At 41.0% G+C, this 24,562-nt stretch overlaps 1 protein-coding gene across 1 annotated transcript in view; it reads right to left on the bottom strand.

Moving 5' to 3' along the window:
- Positions 1-349: 349 nt before the first annotated feature.
- The window catches only part of LOC150090434 (uncharacterized), a 70,737-nt gene continuing 46,524 nt past the window's right edge, over positions 350-24,562 (bottom strand). The window contains exons 14-18 of the mRNA XM_090389883.1: positions 19,901-19,995; positions 6,463-6,558; positions 2,152-2,247; positions 1,954-2,049; positions 350-657 (exon numbers count right to left, since the gene is read on the bottom strand). Of these exons, the coding sequence (XP_090246009.1) occupies positions 407-657; positions 1,954-2,049; positions 2,152-2,247; positions 6,463-6,558; positions 19,901-19,995 (634 nt within the window). The 3' untranslated portion in view covers positions 350-406. The remainder of the gene's footprint in view (positions 658-1,953; positions 2,050-2,151; positions 2,248-6,462; positions 6,559-19,900; positions 19,996-24,562) is intronic.

Below are 24,562 nucleotides of genomic sequence, written 5' to 3'. Positions count from 1 at the left end.
TCATCGGTGGTGGAAGTAGGTTGAGCCATTAATCCATAATATAGCGAAAACGAAGGCCCATTTTCTGAGGCCTTATGCTCAAACCAGGACTCATTTGGGAGCCCTAGACTCCCAAATGAGTCCTGGCTAAAATACAGAAATACAGTAATTAGATGTACAGAAAGTCATAATAATGAAAAAGAAATATTGTATGCGCAATATTAGATACACAATATTTAAAAAATTGTAAAAGAAAATGAAATATATTTTATTGTGTTGGATTGGGTATTTCCTCAACTCGGTATTCATTTTTAAAGTGTGTTGAATACTCTAATGATCACAAATGCTGCACTCTTGCATCGCTTTATTAAAAAAAGATTGATAAACACTCAACACACGGGTTAAAGGTCACACACTTTCTATTCATTCATTCGTTCTCTGAAATCACCGTAGTGGTTATGCTTGAGGGCTTTTCGGTGGTCGTCGCGTTCAGTGGTATACAGACTGGGGGATTTTCGGGGGACCACTGGCCTTCGACAGAACAGTTGAACTCGACGTTGGCGCCATTGAGAACGGTTCCGTCCGGACACGCTGCCTTACACCTGGTCTCGTTTTTTCTGTGCATGCAGCTCCAGCTGACCTTCCCAAAAAAGTTGACCGTATTGCATTTTTCCACCGCTGCAAGAGAGAAAAATCATTGATATCAGTGAATAGAGAACTTGTGCAGAACTTCAAATACTGCAATAAGCAACAGAAAACAAGTAATTAAGTTAAATCAATGACTCGATCCGTATACACTGCCTTACAAATTTATTAAAGAATGGCGCGTTCCAATATCTGCACTCCTCCCGTCGTAGGCAACTGAAATATCCCTTAATGAATTGGGTTAAGCTGTTTATATAAAAATAAAATATACTCCGAGACGACCACATAATGTCAGAGGAGTTCAACACAAACAGAATACAAGAGCATTCTACTGTAAATTAGTAGTCACGTAGCTTGAACCAGGGTCACTCAAAGAGCAGGCACAAAAGTGTTCTTTCTGGGATGAAAAGTTTATTTTATTATTATTTTTATTATTTGTACCTGATTGGGGATCTACCTCGTGACGGGTACGGCTACCAAGTACACAAGGCGGTTATTGTTGTGTCTGGTGTTAATGATGGTCGACGAACTCTCTGACTATCCTACAGGTGTTCAGGATTGCCACTTTCTGGAGTTCCTTGCAGGTGTTCGCTGGAAGATCTATTGCTGCTAGACTGTTATGAAGGGCCTTTAGCACCATACCGGTGTTGACACGATGATCGGGTTTATTATTATTTTTTTAACTTTTTTTTGTCCATCTACTCGATATCCCACCAAGTGAGAGTTGCGAGGAAGGAATTAGCAGAAATTGTCCCGGTGAACCAGAGAAACCACATCTGGCAGTGAAAATCATCTCATAAACCTGGTTAATGCGGGTACTCAGCAATGTAGATAACCCTTAGAAAGGTTTTAAGGCGAAACACGGAATTGTGGCTACTCCCCCCTCTTATTTTTTTCAATAAACCTTTTCCCTTTAGCTGTTCGCACAAAAAGGACTTGTTCACGTGTCACCCGCGTGTGTTTGAACAGTCAATCGTCGACAGTCTCAAAACACAGCTCGTGACTTCCTTAGGGTTACCATGGGTACCGAGTGCCACGTTTGCGTAGCAACAGGTGTATCCTTTCTTTTCCGTTGCGTGGTTATTTTCCCTCCCAAGAAATTTGGGTTTTTCTTTCAGCAAACAGGCAAATCGTCCACACGACACACGCAATTTAAAGACAATAATATGTACGGCACAAGATGGTCTAAGTGGCTAATGGACCCAAAAATATGAATGCAAGTTTCCTTTGAATTAACTTTAACGGCGTACACGGTATTTCGCAGTATAACCGGGTTACTTACCAACATCTTAATGCCAGAGGAATAAAGTTGCAATTTCTAATGCTTACCATATTCGCAGTGACTGCCACGGAAATTAATAGAACAGAGGCATTCGTCGGGTCCCAAGCACAGGCCCCCATTTAGACACGGCTTACTGCAGACGCCTGAAAGAGACAAAGCACTGTGAGTAGCGGGGGGGGGGGGACAAACAAAAATACCCATAAAAGGTGAAAGGAAAGAAGGAACGGAGAGAGAAGTTCTCTTACCGTGGTGGCAACGTTCTCCGGTGTAGTTAGCAGGACAACTGCACACGTTCGGTGCTGTGCAGACGCCGCCATTTTGACAAGGTGGTCGACATTCATCTGCGGAGAGAAAGAGGGATGAAGAAATGTTATATATCTAAATATTAAACCTAAAATGTCCGATACATAGTGGTTAGATCGCTATAAATTATAAACATTAACTATATTATAACATAAATTATAACACCTTGGTTTCTCCGCCACCCCTTCCTGATGCCTCGTAGCGATTAGGCAACGGGGTAGGTAGAAAACGTACACCGTAGGTTTTCAGAAGCAAATTAGGTTTAAAAAAACTTAAGTTACCTTTTAATGCAAATGGTGGAATGAATGAGATGCCTCTCAGCCAGTAACCCCCTCCTTCCTATTAAAGGTCAGTTTTCAGATAACCAAAAAACATTTATATTTCCTCTCGCTTCATGGCACAAAAGAACTGGTCACGAAAGAACCTCATAAGAGGCACCTCTTCGCACAAGAAGAACTGAAATGCTTACAGGTGAGTCCAGATTCAGTCTGTAAGCCGATTCTTGACGTATCTAGACAGGGAGAAGGACGCGAGACCAATCCATTAATTTTGGGCAAAGGGATCTACTGAGAAGGTTGCTTGATGGTCTTAGACAGTAGCAGCTTTTTCATATTTCACATATTAGTATTAGTATCCTTAGTGGAAAATGGTGCAAGGAATCAAGCTTGTACAGCATCAGCTAAAAAAAAAAAAAAAAAAGAAGAAAAAATGCCCACCATTCCCTTTAATAAGTTGACTAATTCTTCCGCAAATTTATTCAAACTCTACAATACCAGATGGAAGTTTGTTTTTGCAATCAATCGCTCTCTCGCTGATGGCAAATTATCGCTCATCCGTCCTATAACCATCCTTCATCAATTTAAATTTACGTCCCTTATATATGTGCTGTCCGAGAAAGAGTTTCCATCAGTATTTAGTTTACTCAATCCATTCAAAGCTTTAAAAATTCGATCAGATCTCGGCTCAGGTGTCTGGTTTCCAAGCGCTGCAGTTTGCTCAAATGAAGCCTCAGCCTCTCATGTTAAGAATACCCTTTTGTGTCCTTGACTAATCTGGTTGCTGCTCTCTGTACTCCTTCCAAGAATCCACATCCTTCTTAAAATGAAGGATCTATACTGGTATATCAAGATGTGGCCTAATTACTACCATATACAATGGTATAATCATGTTTCCCTGCTTACAAAATTCCTTCATACCATTGCCAAAACAGCATGAGCTGACTTACTATCTGCACCGCTCAGAAAACTTCGTATCAGATTGTTCACTCACCCTTAAGACTTTTCGTTCTCCACCAACCTCAGTGTGGTTCCACCTCGTTGGTATATTATTCTGGGATTACTTCTGCTCATATGCAATACCTTTCATTTGTCAATGTTAAACCTCAGCCATCTGCCTAATTTTTCTAGGCTTTTTGCAGTAGTATACCATGATTCCTGTCATTAACCATCCTACCAACCTTCATATCGTATCATCCGCTAACTTAGACATTAATCTTGATATGAAAACATTAATTAAAAGGATCCCAGCGCTCCACTAATAACTTTAGTCCAAGAAGAGTATTGCCCTTTGATAATGCTCACCTGCATATATAATGCAACAGCAGAGTTCTAAAATATTAAATCATATTATATTGCGGCTTTTTTACGTTTTTAAAAGGCAGTTGTATTTCATTGCAACCAGTTTTACCATTGCATACTCCTTCCTCCATTATCTTCGATAATCACAAAGCAGATCGATTAGCTTTTCTGTAAATTTAATGTGTTTATTCATAAAGTCAAAATCTCAAAATGTGTAAATTAATTCTGATGACTTTAAAGCGTGAGAGAAGTTTTCTTTTTTAATTTCCTTAATGTTACCTTCCTTATCGTTAAATTTTAGTTTTCCAATATGCAATGACATATCTTTGCAATATTATCTTTGCAATATTCATATTATCCTAATGAACAGACCGAAGTGTTGATGCCCAACTACGGTATAAATATTTGATCTTTACTGATCGTTCTGTTGAATTTCAAATATCAAAGTTGTTGTTAGAGATAGCTTAACGGTGTCAGACTTGATGGCGTTGGCGTATTTGACTGAGAGGCTAACTTTTTTACTTTTTTGCATCCAGTGTTCCTTTGTGACTGCATCATAGTACCCAATCAAACTGGTCAGACAAGATTTCTCCCTAACAAACCCATTCTGTGACTGAAATATAATTGCACTCCTGTCTAGATAGTCCTCCATTAATTCTTTAACAGGAAAGTCCATTATTTTCCCTGGAACAGAAGTTAAGCTAACGGGTCTGTAATTGCTCATGCTTTGTGAAATGATGATAAATTCGCACATTTCCAGGGGACAGGGATTTCCGTTGAATCCAAGGATACTCTCGTAATTATAGTTAAGGCTTTGCTTAACGTCAAGAGCAGGTTCATCAGCAGTTAAACAATCGTTCTAGTGTCTCATAATGATTTAATTGTAGACTAGTTTGTCCTCGTGGGTAGCACAGTTGGTATAATCACCGTCCTCCCCACAACAGGTGGAAAAAACCGGCATTCGAATTCTGTCAGTGATGCAAGGAATTTTTATGGGTCATATTGATAACCTGGCTGAGTTAGTCGGTTTGGGGGATCGCTTGAACTCCCCAATACCTTGCTTTCCAGGTGGCTGCATATTCCAATAGAAAGAGTGCGGTAATCATTTTCACTTCTGCCTGCGGCCATTGTTAACTAATTAGTCTTTGTATCCTCCCCCTCCAAGGCTAGCAGTATTCCTCCGACCAACCGAACACTGCCTTCATAGCATCAACAATTATTCTTGCAACTTTCTATTTAAGTGTGTCCCGTCCCATCCCTATAGAAACAGTCTCTCCTGTTAAAAAGTACAGACCAATCTGTGAAAAAGTCTTTCCAGGGCCAAATTGATTGACAAGGCTCTCTTCGTATGCTCCTCCTATCTCGTCTGGACACAATTGCAGACACACTTTCAAATTCAATCATAATTCGTGACTTTTAATCAACGCTACTCTATACTTAGAATTAGCATTAGCAGAGGCATATGATGAAAGAAAGCAAGCTTACACAGCATCAGCCAAAAAAATAATAAATAAATAACCTTCCCATTTCACCCATCCATTCACTCCAAATCTTTGTCTAGCTCTGCCTTGAACTTATTTAAATTGTTGACCTGCACTAAAACAGATGGAAGTTTGTTCCAGCAATCAACCACCCGCTGGCTAAAGACAAACTTTCACACATCTGTTCTACAATTGTCTTTCTTCATTTTGGATCTATGCCCCCTCAGGTTCATAATTTGATCAAGAGAAAGAATCCCACCAGCATTGAGCATGCTCAAACCATTCAAGGCCTTATACACCTCAGTTAGATCACCTCGCAGATGCCTAGTATACAGACGCTGCAATTTGCAGAACTTAAGCCTTTCTTGGTAAGAGAATCCCTTTGTTCCTTTCACCAATCTTGTTGCCCTTCTCTGTACTCGTTCCAGGAGCTCTACATCCTTCCTAAAATGAGGCCTCTAGACCTGTATGCACTACTCAAGGCGTGGCCTGACCATTGCGTTATACAAGGGGACAATCACCTCCTTATCCTTGCTAGAAAAATTTCTGTATATCATTGATAAGACACCATGAGCTACTCTTGCAATCTGTTTGCACTGCATAGAAAACTTATCTGACTGCACAATTACCCCCAGGTCTTTTTCCTTCTCCACTACCCTGAGTGTAGTACCCAGTCGGTACGTTCCTCTAGGGTTACTTGTTGGGTAAGTCCACAGCTCTCTTACTCTTAATATCTTTAGTGCCAAAGCGTAAAATAATATCACCTTTCGTGTCTTTAAAAGATTATACCTGCTATACAACGTCATCAACTTTGCTCTCCTCCCATCAGCAACATACCCTGTGCTATTCCACCTATCCTTTTTTGCACAATATATTTCCCGTTTCCCTGACGACAGATTCAAGGACAATAACTACCTCCTTTGGGACCAGCGCCTTCTGCATTGAATTGCCACTGTGTTGCCCGATTCTCAGTTTTGAGCTCTGTTGTGGAGACGGGAAGGTGGAGAGCTTGATGGGTTCCGAATTTAATTTTAAAAAAAAGCAAAATTTTCCCGAAAACTTATGCGTTTAGAAGAGCTCAAAGTCTTCGGTTGCACAGTTTATACTCTCAATGAGTTCCTGGAAAAATTTCGTAAACTAATCTATTATAATTAAATTAATGCTCACAGAGTTGAGAAACATCACAAATACTTACGTTCATCGCAACGAGAACCGAGGTATCCATTTCTGCAATGGCATGTGTTTCCAGGGAGGCAGATCCCTCTATTCTTACACAAGGGGAAGCACACCACTTGGATAAAAATTAAAAGAAGAAAAGTTTTTTTATAATAATTAGAGTTGATCAGAAATAAAATTGTAATCAGTTGCAGTCAACAACAAACATCATTGAAACGTTTTATTTTAATACGTAGAACTCTCTCTAGGCGTCACTGCTGTCAATATTTATTCTTTCTGCTGGAAAGACGCGCATATAAAAGGAAAGAAGGAATATAATGATACTGTAAATAAACGTGGTTGTATTATCTTTATAAACTGACGTACTTCTACTCATGCCATCGTCATGGCAACTATTACCTTTGGATGAATTTTGAAAAGCTGAAAGGCAGGCGCACGTATGGGATTTGCTTTTCCTTTCTACTTTTAAAATTTTCTTTTATTATATCTTCTGAACATTCTTTCCCTGCGGGCTCTCGAATGAAAGTATTAGATAATTGCTTTCATAGGTCGTCACGATTTATTTTAGGACAAGATTATGCTCTCGCGTGGTTAAACCAATCGCTAAAGATGTGGTTTTGAGTCAATGGAGACATTTAGATTTTTATCATTTGAAATTTGACATTTCGTAAATATGTTCATATTTTGTAAAATAGTGATTAATTTATATTTAAATAAAACCTTTGTTTTCTTTAGATTTTGTGGTAAAGTATGCTCTTTACCACCTTCAATGTTCATTTGAGTCTAATCAAAACACTCGAACCTCATGAACTTTCATGGACAATGACATAACTTACGTCATTATTTTGAAAAAAATGTTTTAAAGAAAATCTAACTCTAAACAAAATTTCCTTCAAATAGAGTCCCTGACTTAACTTGAAATAGTTTCTTTTGTTTTTCTACCTACAGGTATGTCCTCTATCACCACGGTGGAGTTAAACGTTCCAAGTGTCGCCATTCATCAGACACATAATTATACATACACTATGTTTGTGCAGTGTATATCTTTCTGTGCTGTTTAGTCGTTTATGTACACTTTGTTACCAGGAATCAGCGATCATCAGAAAGGCTGCTTTCTGGTACCCGTTCGTGCCACAAGGAGGCTGACCATAACTATACACGTATTGTCCTTGACGGAATAAATCCCTCGCCTATAGGTGCGGATTTAATGAGTACGTGGATTTAGTACAGTCCGTGCAAGTCCTATGGGTGCCATAAAATCCCCAACCATAAGGTTAGGGATTTATAAAATTTACTAATTCGGCTTCGCAGGACCTTCTACTTCGAAAACCAAACTGTCTTGGAGAGCTCCAAATTTTTGTATCAAACAATTCCATGATTCTGAATAAGCCTTTCTAAAATTTTTCATAGTTTAGTTAAGAGAGGAACTGGCCATAACCTTTTGGATCAAGAGTGGGTTTTCATGGCTTCTTATAAGTTTTAAGAGAGCGTTCTTCCAAAATTCGAGAAAAATTCCCTCCGAGAGATGTGTGTTATCAGAGTGTTAATAATACGTGCGGCCTAATCTAAAAAAAAAAAATTGTTTGTATGCTCTCTCTTGGATCCAGTCCTGGACATTTTTTATCCTTACTTTGGATATGGCACATAAATGGTACATCCCAACTCGTTGAACGTAAAAGATTCTGTATCTTCGTCAGAACCATAAAAAGAATTAATACGTAGCAGACAGTGTTCAGGCTAGTCTAGTGAAGACTCATCTTTAGGAAGAAGCCGATCAAGTTTAAGATTTATGGAGTCTTGCCAGTTTATAGTTTCAGCTGACGACAGTATAACATGTTTCTGCCCAGTGAATTCTATTCCCAACTTATTTTATATAATTGAGTCCATGAAAATTTCTTTCAGTGGTGATTAAGTTGGTTCAAAAAAAGTCATTTTTGATTTGAAATAGTTTTTACGTATGTTCTTTTTTATGCTACAACAGTTTCTTTTAATCATCTGTTCATTTCAGATGAAGGCCAATATCTTCTTTTTCTCTAAAATAATTTTTTTGTACTTGATCAACTTGTTTATATAAAGTCTGCAGTTCATTAGTGCGCCACGGAACAGTATTACGTCTCATCTTCTCTTTCTTAGAGGAAAGAGCAGAAACTTTATAAAGCGGATTGGTGTGCTAGATAACTCCTGAGATGGTTAAACAGAACTCTTAGACGTCTCCGTCTCATTGGCTATTTTATATGCTAACCTGGATGTTACCATGGAAACATCGTATGTTCTAACAAAAGTATATTAAAAAACGTCATAACATTCGCAAAACTGGGAGACTCGACTCACAAAGGCTGAGAACTAGCTCATTCAGTCCTTTTTTGCAAAGAACAGTGATTAAAGAACCACCACCACCACCATTACTGTGAGGAGCGTTCACGCAGCTGTAAAGATTACAGAATTTTTTTTACATTCAACATTATCAGGACCTACAACAAAATTAATACAGACACAGAAGGCTTATGAACAGAGAAAAACTACAGGCGAAAATTTTTCAAAATGCATACCAGAAATTCATCCATCCAACGTTGCAGTCGTGCAAATAAGTGAAGCCGACAGAAGAAAATTGATCGCTGCAAACAATAAAAACGAACTGTAAAGTCTTCATATTGTACACTTACTGCAAAAAAATAAGATAAGAAAGTTTTACTCATTATCTGGTAGGGGCACCTCTCGCCTTAAATACAGCCAAGCCCGTACACATTGTAGTATGGTTTCCACTAGGTATCTGAGGGAGTTTAACACCAGATTTAACTATTCTTCCATCACAATATTTGTTAGCTATTATATGCTGGTCTGTAGAAAACTGCAAAACCGAACTGTCCTTTCCAAATTACCCGACATTCTAAACTGGATTTTCAGATTTGGAGAATTAGGCAACCAGGGTAGATGATAGAACTCTTGGGAACGTTCCTCTAACCATTCAGAGACAATTTTTGCACAGTAGATAGTTGTTGTCTTGAGAAAAATCCATGTCTGCGAGGGTAGTGCAGTGGTATCGTCACAGTCCACACCGAGTTGTAAAGGTCCGGGTTCGAATCCCGTCGACGACGCGAGAAACTTTTATGAGCTCTTTTAACTCCGCGGCTGAGTTAGTCGTTCTCAGGCGTAGACAGCAAGGTTTTCCCCCGGAACTGGGGATTTTTCAGTCCAGAAAATCACAGGCAAATCGACCAGAGAACACGCAATTTACAGACACAATTCATATGGGTAGTTGAAAGTAAATTTCCGGATGACCCAAATAAATGGTTTGAGAAAATCCGTCACAATCCGGGTAAAAATAAAGCACCACAAGGTGAGGTTGGTCCGACCCTACAGAAAGATATTCATTCGAAGCAGCAGAACCTTCTAACGGTATAAGCGGGCCCATTCCGTACCAACAGAGCCCCATACCATGATACCACCTCCAGCCGATTGAGGGATAGGCACGAGGCAGTCTGAATGCATGGCTTGGCGAGGTTCATGCTAAAATTTTACCTGCCATTGATGCAAAAAATGTAAATAGTGACTCGTCAGACCACGTGATCTATTTCCGTCAGTCCAGTCCAGTCTTGGTGATGGCGACACCACTCCGGTTGAATCTTTTGATGTTTTACAAAGAGAAGTGGCTTTCATATAGGCACACGATTACGAAATCGCAGATTCTTCAACTCCTGCCCCATATTTCGATTGGAAATGGGCCTTTCTTGTCTAAATTGAATATTTCTGTCATTTGTTGCACACTGGACTTTTTGTTTTGACACACGATTCGCTTTAAATTAGTGCTCTCTTGTTCTTGTAATACCGACTTTCTGCCACATTTCTTCCTTTCAGAGCTCCATTCATTTGTCGCCTTCCACTCATTGTATGCTTTCGAGGTAGTTGTTTTCTCAGTTGTGGTTTCTGCTAAACGTGCTCAAGCAAATACACCTTTCTAAATATCAGAAGGATCGCATCTTCCCTATGACCGAATCGACTAAGAAGATCTAGGAGAGCGTACAATATTTATCTGATACCAAGGAACTTATGATCATACCATGTAACAATTTACATCTGCACACCTCACCTTAATGATCTGTTGACGCTAAATGCGAAAAGTCTAATTTTTTCTCCACTGAGTGCTTTATTGTAAAACGTGCGATTACGTTGTTTTATGTTTTATATTGCCTTGCTGTACATATATTTTTGTTTATGTAAATATGGTTCAAATATCTTGGATTTCGTATCAAATCAAAAGTTACGCTTTAAATGTAATAATATTAAGCGTTATACGCCATTTGAATTGATTATAATTCTATAAACCTTAAGTACATGACAAATATTATATTCTTTGTATATCGTATGTAGCCGGGTATCTCTAAGGAGAAATAATAAGTCCTCTAAGATATTTTCTGCAACTGAGCTGGTATTAAAGCTACAGTGCGAGGCTCCGAGAGGTAACCAAGTAAGCGGTACTTCTGACGTTGCGAGGCCTCATATTCCCCGATGTGCATCATGCACAGACCCTGCCCAAGATGTGTACAGGGAGAGTATAAAATAACTTCATACGATGATTTCAATGTCATGGATGAACATTTTGTTGATTGTTTATTCGCTCTGAGATGATTCCAGCAAATTGGAGAAAGTGTTATCTTTATATCTTATTATTATTATTGCTCTTATATTATTTCTCCCTGATTGGGGGTTCCACCTCGCGACGGATATTGCTACCAAGTATACGGGGTGGTTGATGTTATGTCTGGTGTTATTGTTGGTCGAGGAACTCTCTGACTATCCTACAGATGTTCAGGATTGAGACTTTCTGGAGTTCCTTGTAGGTGTTCTCTGAGAGACCTATTGCTTCTAGGTTTGGCACCATACCGATGGGTGACACGATGATCGGGATGGTCGTTACTTGTTGCATATGCCACATCTCTTTGATTTCCTGCCTTAGGTTCCTGTGGTTCCTGACTTTTCCCTCATGGGTTTTTTGGAAGTTTCTGGTGTTCGGCACCGCTATGTCGATGAGGTAGGTAGCCTTTTCCTTCTTGTCGACAAGGGTTATGTCCAGTCTCTTGTGCGGGATTGTCTTATCCGTTATTACGGCGCGGTCCCAGTACAGCTTGTGAGTTGGAGTCTCTAGTACTGCCTGTGGTTCATACTTGTAACACAGTACACTTCCTTTGATCAACTGGTATTTCCTCGCTAGTTTCTGATGCATTATCCAGGCTACCTGGTTGTCTCTACGAGGGTACTCTGTCTGGGTGATCACCCTGCATCCTACGGTGATGTATTGAATCGTTTCTGAGGCTAGGCGGTATCGTCGATGTGTCATCTGATACTTAGGGCTCCTTGGCAATGTCTTTTCTGGTATTGATTAGTTCCTGGTGTCAATTCCCTGGTCCTGGATGGCGAGCATGAATCCTTCAGTCTCAGGAAAGAGTGTCCCGGTCGTGAGCGACGCAATGGAAACCATTTTATCTATGTGGTCTTTCTGGGGGTCATTGTAGTGTCTGCCATGGAGTTTCTTCTTTGCCCATCTTTCTAGTTTCGTTTGATACTTTTGGGCTAGAGGGGTTTCCTCGCGTTGGTTGAGTGGGGTATGCTGCTTGTCTATCGTCCTTATGGCCTGGTAGATTAGTACCCCTGTGTTTTTCTGCAAGTAATCCTTCAGATTCGTTACTCTTTTTTCTGTTGCTCGATGAGGTCAATCAACCACTGCCGCCTGCTTTCCACACTATGGACAGTCTCTCCATTGCCAACTGTGGGTGGTGTTGGCGGCTGCTGGTCATTATTGTCCTTGTCTTTTCCATGATATCCTCCATCTCGGTGTTAGTCGAACCTATGATCCTGAAGGAGTACGTTAGCACTAGTACTGCATAGGTGTTTATGGCTTTAACTGTGTTCCCTCCGTTCAGCTTTGTTTTGAGCAGGCTTCTGAGTCTCTGATACTATTTTTCGGTCAGGAAGGCCTTGATCTCCTTGTGCTCTAATTGCTCAGCCTGCATGATCCCCAGGTATTTATGTCTCCCCCTGGCATGGCTTCGATCTCTTTACCAGTCTACAGCTGGTCGTTTCGGCCGACTAATTTCCCCTGATGCAATTCGTGAGTCATACATTTGTCTGGACCAAATTCCGTCCTGATATCATTGCTGAATTCTTCGGTGATCCAGAGTAGTTGCTTCTCTTTTGCCTCTCAGAGCTTGTTGTCATCCATACACGTCAGGTAAGAGAGGTCGTACAGGTTTTTCCTTCTTTCTTTGAGGGTATATATCCATACTTGCTGTTGTTGAGCATGGTGGATAGTGGTTTGAGTGTAAAGTGTAAAGTGTAAAGTGTGTTTAGGGTCAAGCGGCACCAGGGGTTTCCCCCATCTCCGCGTAGGTTACATTGTATGTGAACCAGTTTACTGGAAAAGCCAGAGATTTAAAAGTGTATGGACTTTGTATATGTGTGATGCCTTGTACCGTTGTTCATCTGGTCATTTAGCCGCCAGACCTCTACTGAGGCCCGACGTTGCCCCACTTTCGCCCCGTGGAGGCAGACCAGGTATCCACTTGAATATAGTTCACTCTGGCAGGTCCTGCCACCTAATTTCCTGAGATTTCAGTGGCTAGGACCTAAAAAAAAAATAAAAATAAAATAAATAAAATAAAAAATAAAAATAAAATAAATAAAATAAAAAATAAAAATAAAATAAAAAAAAATAAAATAAATAAATAAAATAAAATAAAAATAAATAAAAATAAATAAATAAAAATGTGATCACGTTGAGGAGGAAGTGCTAGGAGGTCAAAAGAAATGGTGGGCGAAATTGATTTTCACTTGTGGAATTTAGGTTGTGTGGGGCGTTCACTAGCGTGCAGGTAGAGTGGGGAGGGAGACTGAAGACTGGGGGGGAGATAGATAGAAGTATGGAGCCGATAGGGAAGACAACTCCAGTTTACAGTGGGGCATGCCCATGCCCCACCAGAAGGAAAAGAAGGGGTGGCGAGAAGGGGAGGTGACAGCAGGGCTGTCCCCTCATCCCCCGCCAGGGACGGGTAGAAAGTAGGCCAGGCAAGGGAGCTGGCCTATTTGCCCACAGGGCATACATGTGGGGTGGCTTCAGTCGGGCGCCAAGGTGTCAGGGCTGCCCCATTTGGTATTCCCAGGAGTGGAGTGAAGATATCTCTGTCCAGGTTTTCAGTCCAGGTCTGTATGACATTTGTGCAGATCATGCTTCGTCTTTTATTAAGTAGTTACTCGTGGGATCCAGGTCCATCCACTAGTGGATATTCAGTAGGATAGGCTTCAGTCACAGTCAGGGAGGACTCCCGAAGGTCCGATTGTAGTCAATGCATTTGGTTAACAGTTCTCAAATGGAATCGGTGTCCTCCATCGGTCAGTATTTGGGAGAGTGCAGTTCAGGCACAGTCCAGTTTTATCTTGGTTCATCATTTGTTGTGATTGTTGTTGTATTTATCCTAGTTGTCCTAGATTTTCCGGCAAAGGAAGAGTCTGGCGTCTTACAAAGAGGCACTGAGCAAAGTTGGTTAGGGCATTGTAGGTTCCCTCGTCCTCCAGTAGGTAGTGCTCCTGATTTTTGGGGTTGAACTGGACTCGTGTGATGAGGTGTCCACGCAGATCTTCGTACAGTTCACACTCGTGTAGCAGGTGGTCCCAGGTCTCGAGGGAACCACATGCGCAGGCTGGGTTATCTGTCAGTCCAAAGAGGTGTAGCTTGTGGCGGATAGCTCCATGTCCTGTGAGAAGGTAGGTGACGTGGAGACCAGGGCAGAGCCATGTCGGATATTTTGGGTACACCTTTTGCAAGTTCGGAAAGAACCTTCGCGTGATGTCTCCTTTGTCAGAAATCGTCCAGCGTTGTTGCCATATCGATGTCAAGTACGTTTGCAGCCTGTATTTCTCAACTTCACAGTTATTAGCCGGGTCCGTAGTGTGGTCCTGGAAGGTTGTGACTTTGCCACGTCTGAGTTGCTGAAGCATGCCATTGCGAATCACCTCAAGATCAAGAGGGAGAGCGCCCGTGATCACTTGTAGTGCATGAGTAGAGACTGTCTTGCATGCTCGGGTGAGGGTCAATAGGATGGGTCTATGTATGATATCCAGTCGTCTGCGGTTTACCGCTGTTGAGGCTTTGTGGAACCAGACGCCGGAGGCGTATGCGATTGCCGGGATAATGGCTGCTTTATAAAGGATCGCAAGTGTGCGCCTTTTCAGGCCCCATTCGCAACGTGTGACTCTGGCAAGCATGCCAGCGTATTTTTTCATCTTAGCCTGTATATATTTTAGGTGTGGGGTGAAAGACCGATTACGGTCCAGGATAACTCCCAGGTACTTTAGTTCTGTGACTAGCTTAATTGTCCTATTGTTGATTCTTATTTGCGGCGGTCTAGTTGGGGTTAGGTAGCCCTTAAGTAAGATGGATTTAGTCTTGGCGGCCGAAATGGTGAGCCGATGCCTTTCCGTCCATTCTTGCAGTGTGGTTACTGCTGCATTCGCGAGAGTTTCTAATTGGGCTCTTGAATCTGCAGTAAGGGCTAGGGATAGGTCGTCTGCATAGGCCAATGCCTGTACACCCCCTAAGTCGAGGGAGAGGAACTCGTCCAATACATAGTTCCACAGGAGGGGGCCTAATACTGAGCCCTGGGGGCATCCTCGGTGTATCTGTCGATCTACCTTGCAGTAAGGGGCCTGTACCAGGATCCGTCTGTTTGTTAGGTAGCTTCTTATGCAGCTGAATAGATTTGATGGCAGTTGGGCTGCCCTGAGTGTTGCGAGGACGCTCGGCCACCAGAGGGCGTCGAACGCCCCTGCAAAGTCAATAGAGATGAGGAGAAAGTATTTTTGTCGGCAGCTCTCCGCCATGTTAAGGATACATTCCAGTGCGTCGAGGGTTGAGTTTCCCGGTTTAAAGCCAAACTGTTTGTTTGCTGTTAAGCTAGCTGTGAGGTAGTGTGATTCAATCCTATGTCTGAGCAGCTGCTCCAACACTTTGCTGAGCACAGTCAGGAGTGCTATTGGCCGATAGGAGTCCGGCTTGTGCTGTGGTTTTGAAGGGTTTTTAAGGATCAATTTAATGTTTGCCACCTTCCAGTCCGTAGGGAACCAGCCTGAGTGGAGACAGTGGTTGTAAAGGTCCAGGAGCAGATTCGGGGTGTACTCAGCCACTTTCCTTACTATTTCCGGCTCGAGCATATCTAATCCTGGGGTTTTCCTGTTTCTTATCTTGTTAATAGCAATTTGTAGTTCTGCTTGGGTGAAGGGCTCCTCCGTCCTGGGGGATTTGTATGCATCGTTGGCTTGGCATAGCAGTTGCTGTTCAGGAGTGTTGTCTCCTTCAATGGATTTAAAAGTGGCGTCTAGTATATTGTTTACAGTATCGTGCCAGTTGTTGGTCATAGCACCCTGGGGAGTGATGGTGGAAGGGGTTACCTCCCCCCTTGGCAGCTTATTTGTGACTATCCGATAGATGATACTCCAGGGGTCAGAGTTGCCGACAGTAGAGACCAGATGCTCCCAGGACAGCTTTTTCCGCTGCCTGATCGTCGCAGTATAGGTGTTCCTGGCCTCCCTGTACTGTTGCCTGAGTGGTTCCACCTCAGGGGCCAGCCAGGTCCGTCTGGCTCTTTGGAAGGCGCGTCTCTTCTGGTTCATTTCTCTTCTTAAAATATCAAGTTCTTGCGACCACCACGGAACGGCTCCTGGCCGAGGGGTCCTTTTCCTGATTGCTTGATTAGCCGCATTTACAATGGCATTGGTGACAGCGCGTTGGTGTTGGTCCGGAGTTTGTTTGTGGAGCTGGTTGGATGGCAAGTTTTGTGCATTTCTAGTGATGGCTTCTTTGAATTTTCCCCAGTCTGCTTTGTTGACAGCATATCTATTCTGTTTGTAACAGTTTGTCTGAGTACGGTGGAGTGATCTATGCATAGTAAAGGTGATAGCCCTGTGGTCGGAGGAGGTCCAATCCTCCTGCACTTTCCAGTCATTGAGGTGACCGGCTAGGGATCTAGTTGCCATGGTGGCATCCAGTGTGGCCTCCCAGAGAGTTGAACTGAATGTTGGTAGATTATTAGAGCGATTTATGACAACAAAGCTGCTATTGGCCAGGAACTCCTCCATGTGTTGCCCATTTCTAGAGCCTCTACGCTCTGGGGTCTCACTGTGCCACAAAGGTGAGCGGCAGTTTAAGTCGGCGGATACAAGGATCTTGGCTCCTGCTAGTTCGGTTTGCACTTTATGCAGATATTGAATGTACGGGAGGATATCTGCTTCTGGACGACAGTACAGGGAAATGATGTAGAGTTCCCCTAGAGAAGTTATGATGTGTGCACAGGATGCCCACTCGTGACACAGGTGTGAGATCTTGGTGACAGTTATGTTGGGGTTTCGTACAACAACTGCAGCCCATGGGGTTGCTCCATCCATTTGGACAGTTTTATAGCTGGGTGGGTATCCTCGGACAGCACCTGCACAGGTATAAGGTTCTTGCAGCAGGAGAATGTCTAGATTTTCTTCTTCGGCCCTTTTCCTTATCTGTCCCGCTACAGCAATGGCTCGTTGTGCATTAAGTTGGAGGAATTTAATGCAGCTGTTGTTGTAACTTTTAGGAAGAGTCCCCATAATATATTCTTGATTGTTGGGCGCTTCTTGCTTTAATATATACCGGGCATTTGTTATCTCTGACTGAATGTGTGTGGGGGAGTTTTTGCCACTTGCAGTTTGCGCAGGCTGGGTCGCTTTGTTTATTTGGACAGTTTGCATAATTGTGCCCCTTCTCAGCACAGTGTCCGCAAGTTGGCTCCTGCTGGACGCACGTGTGGGTGGTGTGGCCGAATCGGCAACACCGGAAGCACTTTGGGACTGCGATGTGTTCCCTGAAGCGGTGGGAGCTCCAGTTTATATATATCCTCTCTTGTTTTGTTATCACCCTCCATGCCTCAGGGGCCAGTCCGACCACCCAGTTTATTGAGCTACCATTCCCGCTCTTGGTTTGGTGTTTAGGTACCAGTAGACTTGCGTAGTCTCTGTCTGGTAGATGTTGTTGGAGGTTTCTTGTGTATATCTCCTCGCAGATGGAAGTGGGGGTCAGATCCGGGTCTGTGCCGAATATAACAATTGAGGGACCTTTTTCTCTAGGCAGCTCAGCAGAGAGTCCGAGCGTCGGTATCTTGGCGTTATTTATAATCAAGTTGGCATCGTCTTTTGTTTCTGTCTCGATTATTACCCCAGTGTTACGAGTTTTCCTGATGGTTCTAATCTTGGCTGTTTTGAATTCTTGGGTCAGAGAGTCAATGACTTTCTTCTTGACCTCTTCGCTAGTTTTAAGAGTATCAGTAGTGGTTGGTTTAAGAACTACAAGATGTGGTGTAGGGAGCAGCGTCTTCCTGGGTGCAGACTTGGTGTTGGTGGTGTTTGTGAGAGCCATTGTTGTCGCAGTTTGATTCCTCAGCGCATCAGAATATGCCGGGGCGCGCTGTGGCATTTGGCTTGCCCCGCATTCCATATAGGCCTGTAGCCGTGTGGTAGCTCTCTCTCTGTCAAGGTGTTCATCATGTAAGATTGTCTCCATCTTGTGGAAGATTGTGACAATCTCAGATCTGAGTGCTGCTGACACTCTATTTGAGTTTTCCTTGAAAATGTTCTCAAGTGCGGTTTTCAGAAAGAGCGTCTTTTCGTATATGGTACCCTCCGGTATGGCAGGGTCGAGGGGTGAGTCCTGCTGTATGTCTTCTTTTTGGTCTTTTTGCGATGTGGCTATTTCTGGCTGTTCTTTAGTTTCTGTATGGGAACGTGTTTCCCGCCCCAATCTAGGGATCACTTGATTTCGATTTTTCCGCTTGGTTAGTTGCGATCCAGAACGGGAGTCCTCCTCTTCGTCCTGGGGTTCCACAATAACAGGGTCGTCACTCTGGCCCGGGGATTTATTGTGTTTTCCTGTTCTTCTTTCCATTTCACGAAATTCGGATAACCGGTACAGTTCGGATTATCGAATGTATGGTAGGATAGTAAGATAGGCCACTGAAAATGATGGCAAATGATACCCACCACAAGTTCGTGGCATATAGCCAAAAGATTAGCAATCAATGGTATATTTGGGCTGTTATACCATAATCTACCAATTTTCCAATAAGTCCTACTGAATCCGCCAGGGGGCGTAGCAGCTTTGCATATTCAAATTAATGTTCAGGACCATAACTAATCTAGATTTGCATAATTTAACACACAGCACAGCTAGTTCACTATGTAAATAGTTCAGCAAGCAATCAAATTAATAAATGTTAATCACTGCTAGAGTATAGGAAATTGTTCCCGAAAAATGCATTGGAAACAAGGCCGCTGCGTTTGACAAAATAAACTGTTGTGTTCCGTTAATTAATCGCCTTCAGATCGGAAGGTCACCACATCCCCAAATAAGGCTATTAGCAGGGAGGTACGATGGCACTCCTAACGCCTGCAAAAATAGGAATGTTTGACCTTGTGTTTTCCCGTCGTTGACTGTAAAGCTTTGTAGCTGAGAACTTTGACCTTGTGTCACACTGCAGCGGACAGAGTGTCTTAACACATATACATATCATATAGGAAAATTTCAAAATAAAAGGTTACCTGATGACAATCTGCATAATATAAGTTGAAGGACGAGAAGAACATCCAATACAGCATCTATTAGTATAAGTTTAGATTTCATAAACGGGAAGAAACTATTTAATTTTTTAAAAAGTTGAAGAGCATACAAATCACTTGTCAACACACTACACGCGCACGCGCTGTTTTTTTCAGTGGTTTGAGTGCTAAATAGAACCACTCAGAGCATCTTCCTGAAAGATTTCCCCCTCCTTATGATGTTCTCTGTCTTGATGGTGGTACTCCATTTCGCCATGGTTGCTTCTAGGAAGTTTGTCACTCTCGGATTGACAGTGACAAACGTCGGATTGTTATTATTATTATAAGAATCTTTCTTCTACCCTGTAATTTTTAAGAGCCTTATGGGGAGAGGGGTTCGACACGGGTTACTAATTGACACGGATACTTCGCCTGAAACGGATTTTGCAATGAAATATTTTTTTATTCTCTTGAAGTCAAATGTTTTATGACATTTAGAAGTTGTTATGTTCACCTTGTGCTTTCTAGTTATGGAACAAACCCATCTCTCAGTGAGCTTTGCATCATTGGTGCATCCGAAGACATCAGCCAAAGAGATGATCGCAAGATACTGTGGCTGACATCATGAGATGTAGTGGATACATTAGGGGTTCTTTCAAAACCTTCTGTAAGTAGTAACCACGACGAGCTTAATTGCAATTTATATAAAGGAGAAAGGCCATTTCAGTGAAATAAATAATCGCAACAGAAAAATTCCCAATTAGAAGTATGGGAAACTTTTCTGTTGCGATTATTTATTTAATATAAATTTACTTTTAATTAAATTTAATAAGGACGTTAAAATACTTTACCTCTCCTTCCCTCGAAATACAGTTCACCCCCGTCATCATCGAAGTCATCAAAATCAATATCAACTCCAAATTTCGGACTTCCAAAGAAATATTTCCTGCAATTAAAACTCTCATTTAGTAAAGGGACACTGCTCTAGACCACTTGTAGTGTTGATCAAAAGCAAAGGGGATCAACACCTTTTGCAGATGAAAAGTGTTTCTCAGTCGCGGATAATCATGTTTAAATTTTTAGTGGACTGGAGAGAAATCCACGGCCATTTGCAAAGTCTTAAAATGTGTACAACACATTTTTGTGTGAGTTTGGGGATTTCACAGTTTTCTTTTCTTGTTTTCGTTTCGTTAAAGCAGTGTTTTTAAATGTTATTTTGTAATACAGATCTACTTTTTCTTGATGATGAAACGAGAAGTTAACAGCTGTTCTCTTAAATTTCCATGTGTGGGACTATCTTCTTTAAATTAATTCAGTGGCCGGCTGCTGCTTCTTTAATGTTAAAAGGAGTCCTCTCATTTTGGGAGACAAGAGATCACATCAGCTTTGGCATGGCCAATAGCTGAGTGGTTACGATAAAAGAACAGGACTACACACGACGCTTTTTCGAATCCAGGTGGTACCATAGAGCGTAACATTCTTGTCGTCTTCCTACCTTCTAAACTTTGCTAACCCTATGCAGCTATCCCGAATATCTCAGCTTGCCATTTCCTGAATATCTCGTCCGCCATTTCTCAGCCGTCTGCCTAAATTTTCTAGACCTTGATGCAATAGATTACCTTTATTACTGTCATTTAATCGCCTTGCCAACCTTTGTATCATCTGCAAACTTGGACATTAAAACTGATATACCTTCTTCAATATCATTAATAAATATTGAAAGCAACAATAGGCCCATCTGGGGAACTCCACTATTAACATTAATCCACGAAGAGCAGTACCCATTGATAAACATTGGAAGGTCTGCATATGGTTATCAGTAATCCCAGAATAACGTACCAAATGTGTGGTGGTACACTCAGCGTATTGGAAAATGAAAAATAGCTGGAGATAATTGTGCAATCAGATATAAAGTTCTCTGAGCAATGCAGACAAGCTACGAGGACAGCTTATTGTTTTGTCAATGATACACGAGAACTCTGCTAGCAGAGACAAGGAGCTGATTATCCTATTGTAAAAGGCAATGGTTAAGCCGTATCTTGCGTACTGCATACAGATCGGGAGGCATACTTTTAGGAAGTGTTCCCAATTCTCAAAGGGCGACCAAAGAGTGATAGGAGCAATTACATACCTGTTACTGTAACTTCTGTTCCAGGGAAAATAACAGAGTCAGTGGTAAAAGAAGTAATGTAGGATCATCTAGACAAGGGCGCAGTTATATTTCAGTCACAGCATGGATTTGTTAAGGAGAAATCTTGTTTGATCAAGTTGATTGGATACTACGATGTGGTCACAAAGCAACTGAATGCAAAAAAATAATTTTGATATCGTATACTTGGATTTAAGGAAAGCTTTCGATACTGTTGCACATGGAAGACTGCTGTACAAGTTGGAACAGTGTGGTATTAAGGGCAAGTTGCTGCTATGGATTAAGAGATGGTTGAGTGGGAGAAGACAGAGAATGGAAATCAATGAACATTGCTCTTCGTTAACTAATGTTGTTAATGGAGTCTCGCAGGGTTCGGTGTTGGGCCCATTGCTATTTTCTGTATTTATCAATGATATTGAAGAAGGCATATCAGGCTTAATGCCCAAGTTTGCAGATGATACGAAGGTTGGCAGGGTCTAGAAAAATTACCATGATGATACTGTCTGTATGATTTTCCGTCTGATATGGCATTTAACTGCATTATTATTATTATTATTATCAGTACCATTCCACCTCTAGTGGGCTAAGAGTAAGCATGTCTACTGTATTAGCTCTCTTAGAGTAAATTGGAAATATTTGCCATTTGTAAGTTGTTAAATTCTTTCTTTTGTTGTTTATTTAGTGCAAGTGCATTATCTGAAACGTCTTGTGTTAAAAATAACTCTACTCCAAAGATTTGCAAACCTGAGTCACAATATATGCAAAAAGTGTAACCTACCGCTGTACGTGCTAGAGGTGGTATCACTATCGATGTTCATTGAAAGAAGCAACCTATAAGGGGATGGCGAAACAAAAGAAACAGCAGTGGAGGTGTATATTGCGCAGGAAAGAAGAAAAAAGTGATATTTCCTACTCGGCACAAGAATATCACGATTTTCCTCATTCATCAACTGTAGTAAAAGAAGACTTAGAGGTTACACAAAAGCAGGCGAACACCCTAAATATAGAGGACATTCTAAGGAAGCTATCCAGTAAAATCCATTTGCTGGGTTTACTAATAGAAATTGTTCCAATAAAGAAGCAAATGGAAGACCTGAAGACAGAATCAGAAGATATCAAGAAATCAATTTCATTTGTCTCAGATTCCTTTGACAAAATGCAAAAAATCATAAGTAAACTGCAGGACTCCAACACTGCAATCAGCAAAAGAATTGTGGATCTGGAAGCTTCATTCAAGCAAAATGAGGAAAATTCCAACTTACTTAACTTAAGGATAGACTCGATAGAGCAGCAGTTGTTAGCAAATAATGTAGAAATAGCAGGATTAACTGTATGAGCGGGCCAAGATCTAGAGCTTGTTATACAGTACAGCAGGCCCCCGTTATAACGCGGTTCGCTATACGCTGATTCGCTATAACGCTGTTCTTATATTATAACCCGTATCTGACTATAACGCTGTCACAGATCATTATAACGCTCTTTTACAGATTACATTTTTGACATAACGCAATCGTTTCATTTGATGGAGTCGATAGCTTGAAAATGAATAGCAAAACAGCATTAAAACGTTTCCCACGCCGACTTGAGAAATTTTCCCACGCTCAGTGAAATTTTCTCGCACGCTAATTTAATTGCAGTACAGTGACTTGTTACGTAGTTCCGAGATCAACATTTTAAAAAATGACCAAGTATATTGGTTGTAATATTTGCGTTATATGCATTTATCCGAAGTCTAGTCATCACTCAGTAGAGTATTAGACATCGTGCCTAACGGAAAGTTTACTTAAATATTGTATCGTAATTAATTCAACCAACGCAGTTACATTTTCGAAGAGCTAATAATGACTGATAGGAATGAAAAAGCAACAACGTCTGGGCGCAGTACGAAGACTATAAATGTAAGAAAAAGACTGAATTTGAAAATTAAATTAGACGTTTTGAAGCGAATCGATTCCGGTCAACGACAAACGGATGTGTGCCATAATTTAGGGCTTGCAACTTTAACTGTAAGAACAATTATAAAAAAATAAAGAATTAATTTTTGCAGCGGGAAAGATAGCTGTTCCACTGCAAGCAACTAGGACTAGGCCGGCTATTAGGATTGAAATGGAAAGACTAATTTTATTGAAGATAATATTCCAATGCAGAATTCAGTTAAGTTAAATATTAAAAAGAGAGAGAGAGAGAGAGAGATTAGCCAATATGATGATCTGAAGAAAACTCGCCTAAAAAAAAAAAAAAAAAAATGTGGAACCATTTAAAACTGGTAAGGGCTGGTTGAATAGATTTAAAATCCAGGGAGAAGCCGCAAGTGCAGATCATGGAGCCGAAACTTTCAAAAAAGAACTTTTGTTAAAATTATTGAAGAGGGGTATTATGTGTTATACTTCTCAAGTTTTTAACATAGCTGAAGCAGGACTTTTGTGGAAACGAATGCCTAAAAGAAGTTTCATATTGAAAGAAGAAAAAAACATGCCAGGTTTCAAAGCGGCGAAGGATCGGTTGACTTTATTGTTGGTTGTAACGCTGCGGGGGATTTAAAATTAATACCCCTTTTAGTTTATTTGGAAGAGGGCCAAAGTTCAACTCAAAATCCACACATTTTTCATGATTAAATTCATCAATTCAATTAAATTCATTATTTTAATTGGAATTTTAAATTTACTTTTGATACGCAAGTAGTTACCACATAATTATACGTATGCAATGCAGAATATTTTATATGTGCAAATATTTAAATATTAAATATTTTGACCGACATTTGTGCATCTTTTCATTACTGTTTATTATTCATTAGGAAATATCCTATGGCACCGACCGCAGCTCATAAATACGTATGTTACCTTATGGGAAAGCGGCGCTCGCTTAGCGCTGATTCACTTAGCGCTCTGTTTTTCCGGAACGAATGATCAGCGTTAAGCGGGGGTCACCTGTAACTAGGACTTGCATCGAAGCTACAGCACAATAAAGAAGAAGTAGTACACTATTATGTACCTAACAATAAGAAAACAAATGACAAGCCTACACTAATTGTGACATTTTCAAATCGTGTGGTAAAGGAAAAATGGATTAGAAAGACAAAGGAGATCCGACTGCCAGCAAATGATGTCTATCAGAACAATATCAATATTCTAATCTACATATATGCCCACTTAACAACTCACCTCAAGCAGTTGTTTTTGGAAACAAAGCAATTAGTGAAAACCCACAATTACAAATTTTTATGGTTAAAACATGGAAGGATTTATGTGAAGAAGAATGAATCATCAAGAGCCATAAGAATTTTGAGCTCAAAAGATCTACAATATATAAAATAGACTCCTTTATTGTGCATAATTGAAATTTCTTAAAATATAGACTTAAG

The sequence above is a fragment of the Mastigoproctus giganteus genome, chromosome 2 (assembly GCF_048544385.1).
Source record: "Mastigoproctus giganteus isolate SK-2022 chromosome 2, ASM4854438v1, whole genome shotgun sequence".
Classification (NCBI taxonomy): Eukaryota; Metazoa; Arthropoda; class Arachnida; order Uropygi; family Thelyphonidae; genus Mastigoproctus; species Mastigoproctus giganteus.
This window is presented reverse-complemented; position numbering and strand designations above follow the sequence as displayed.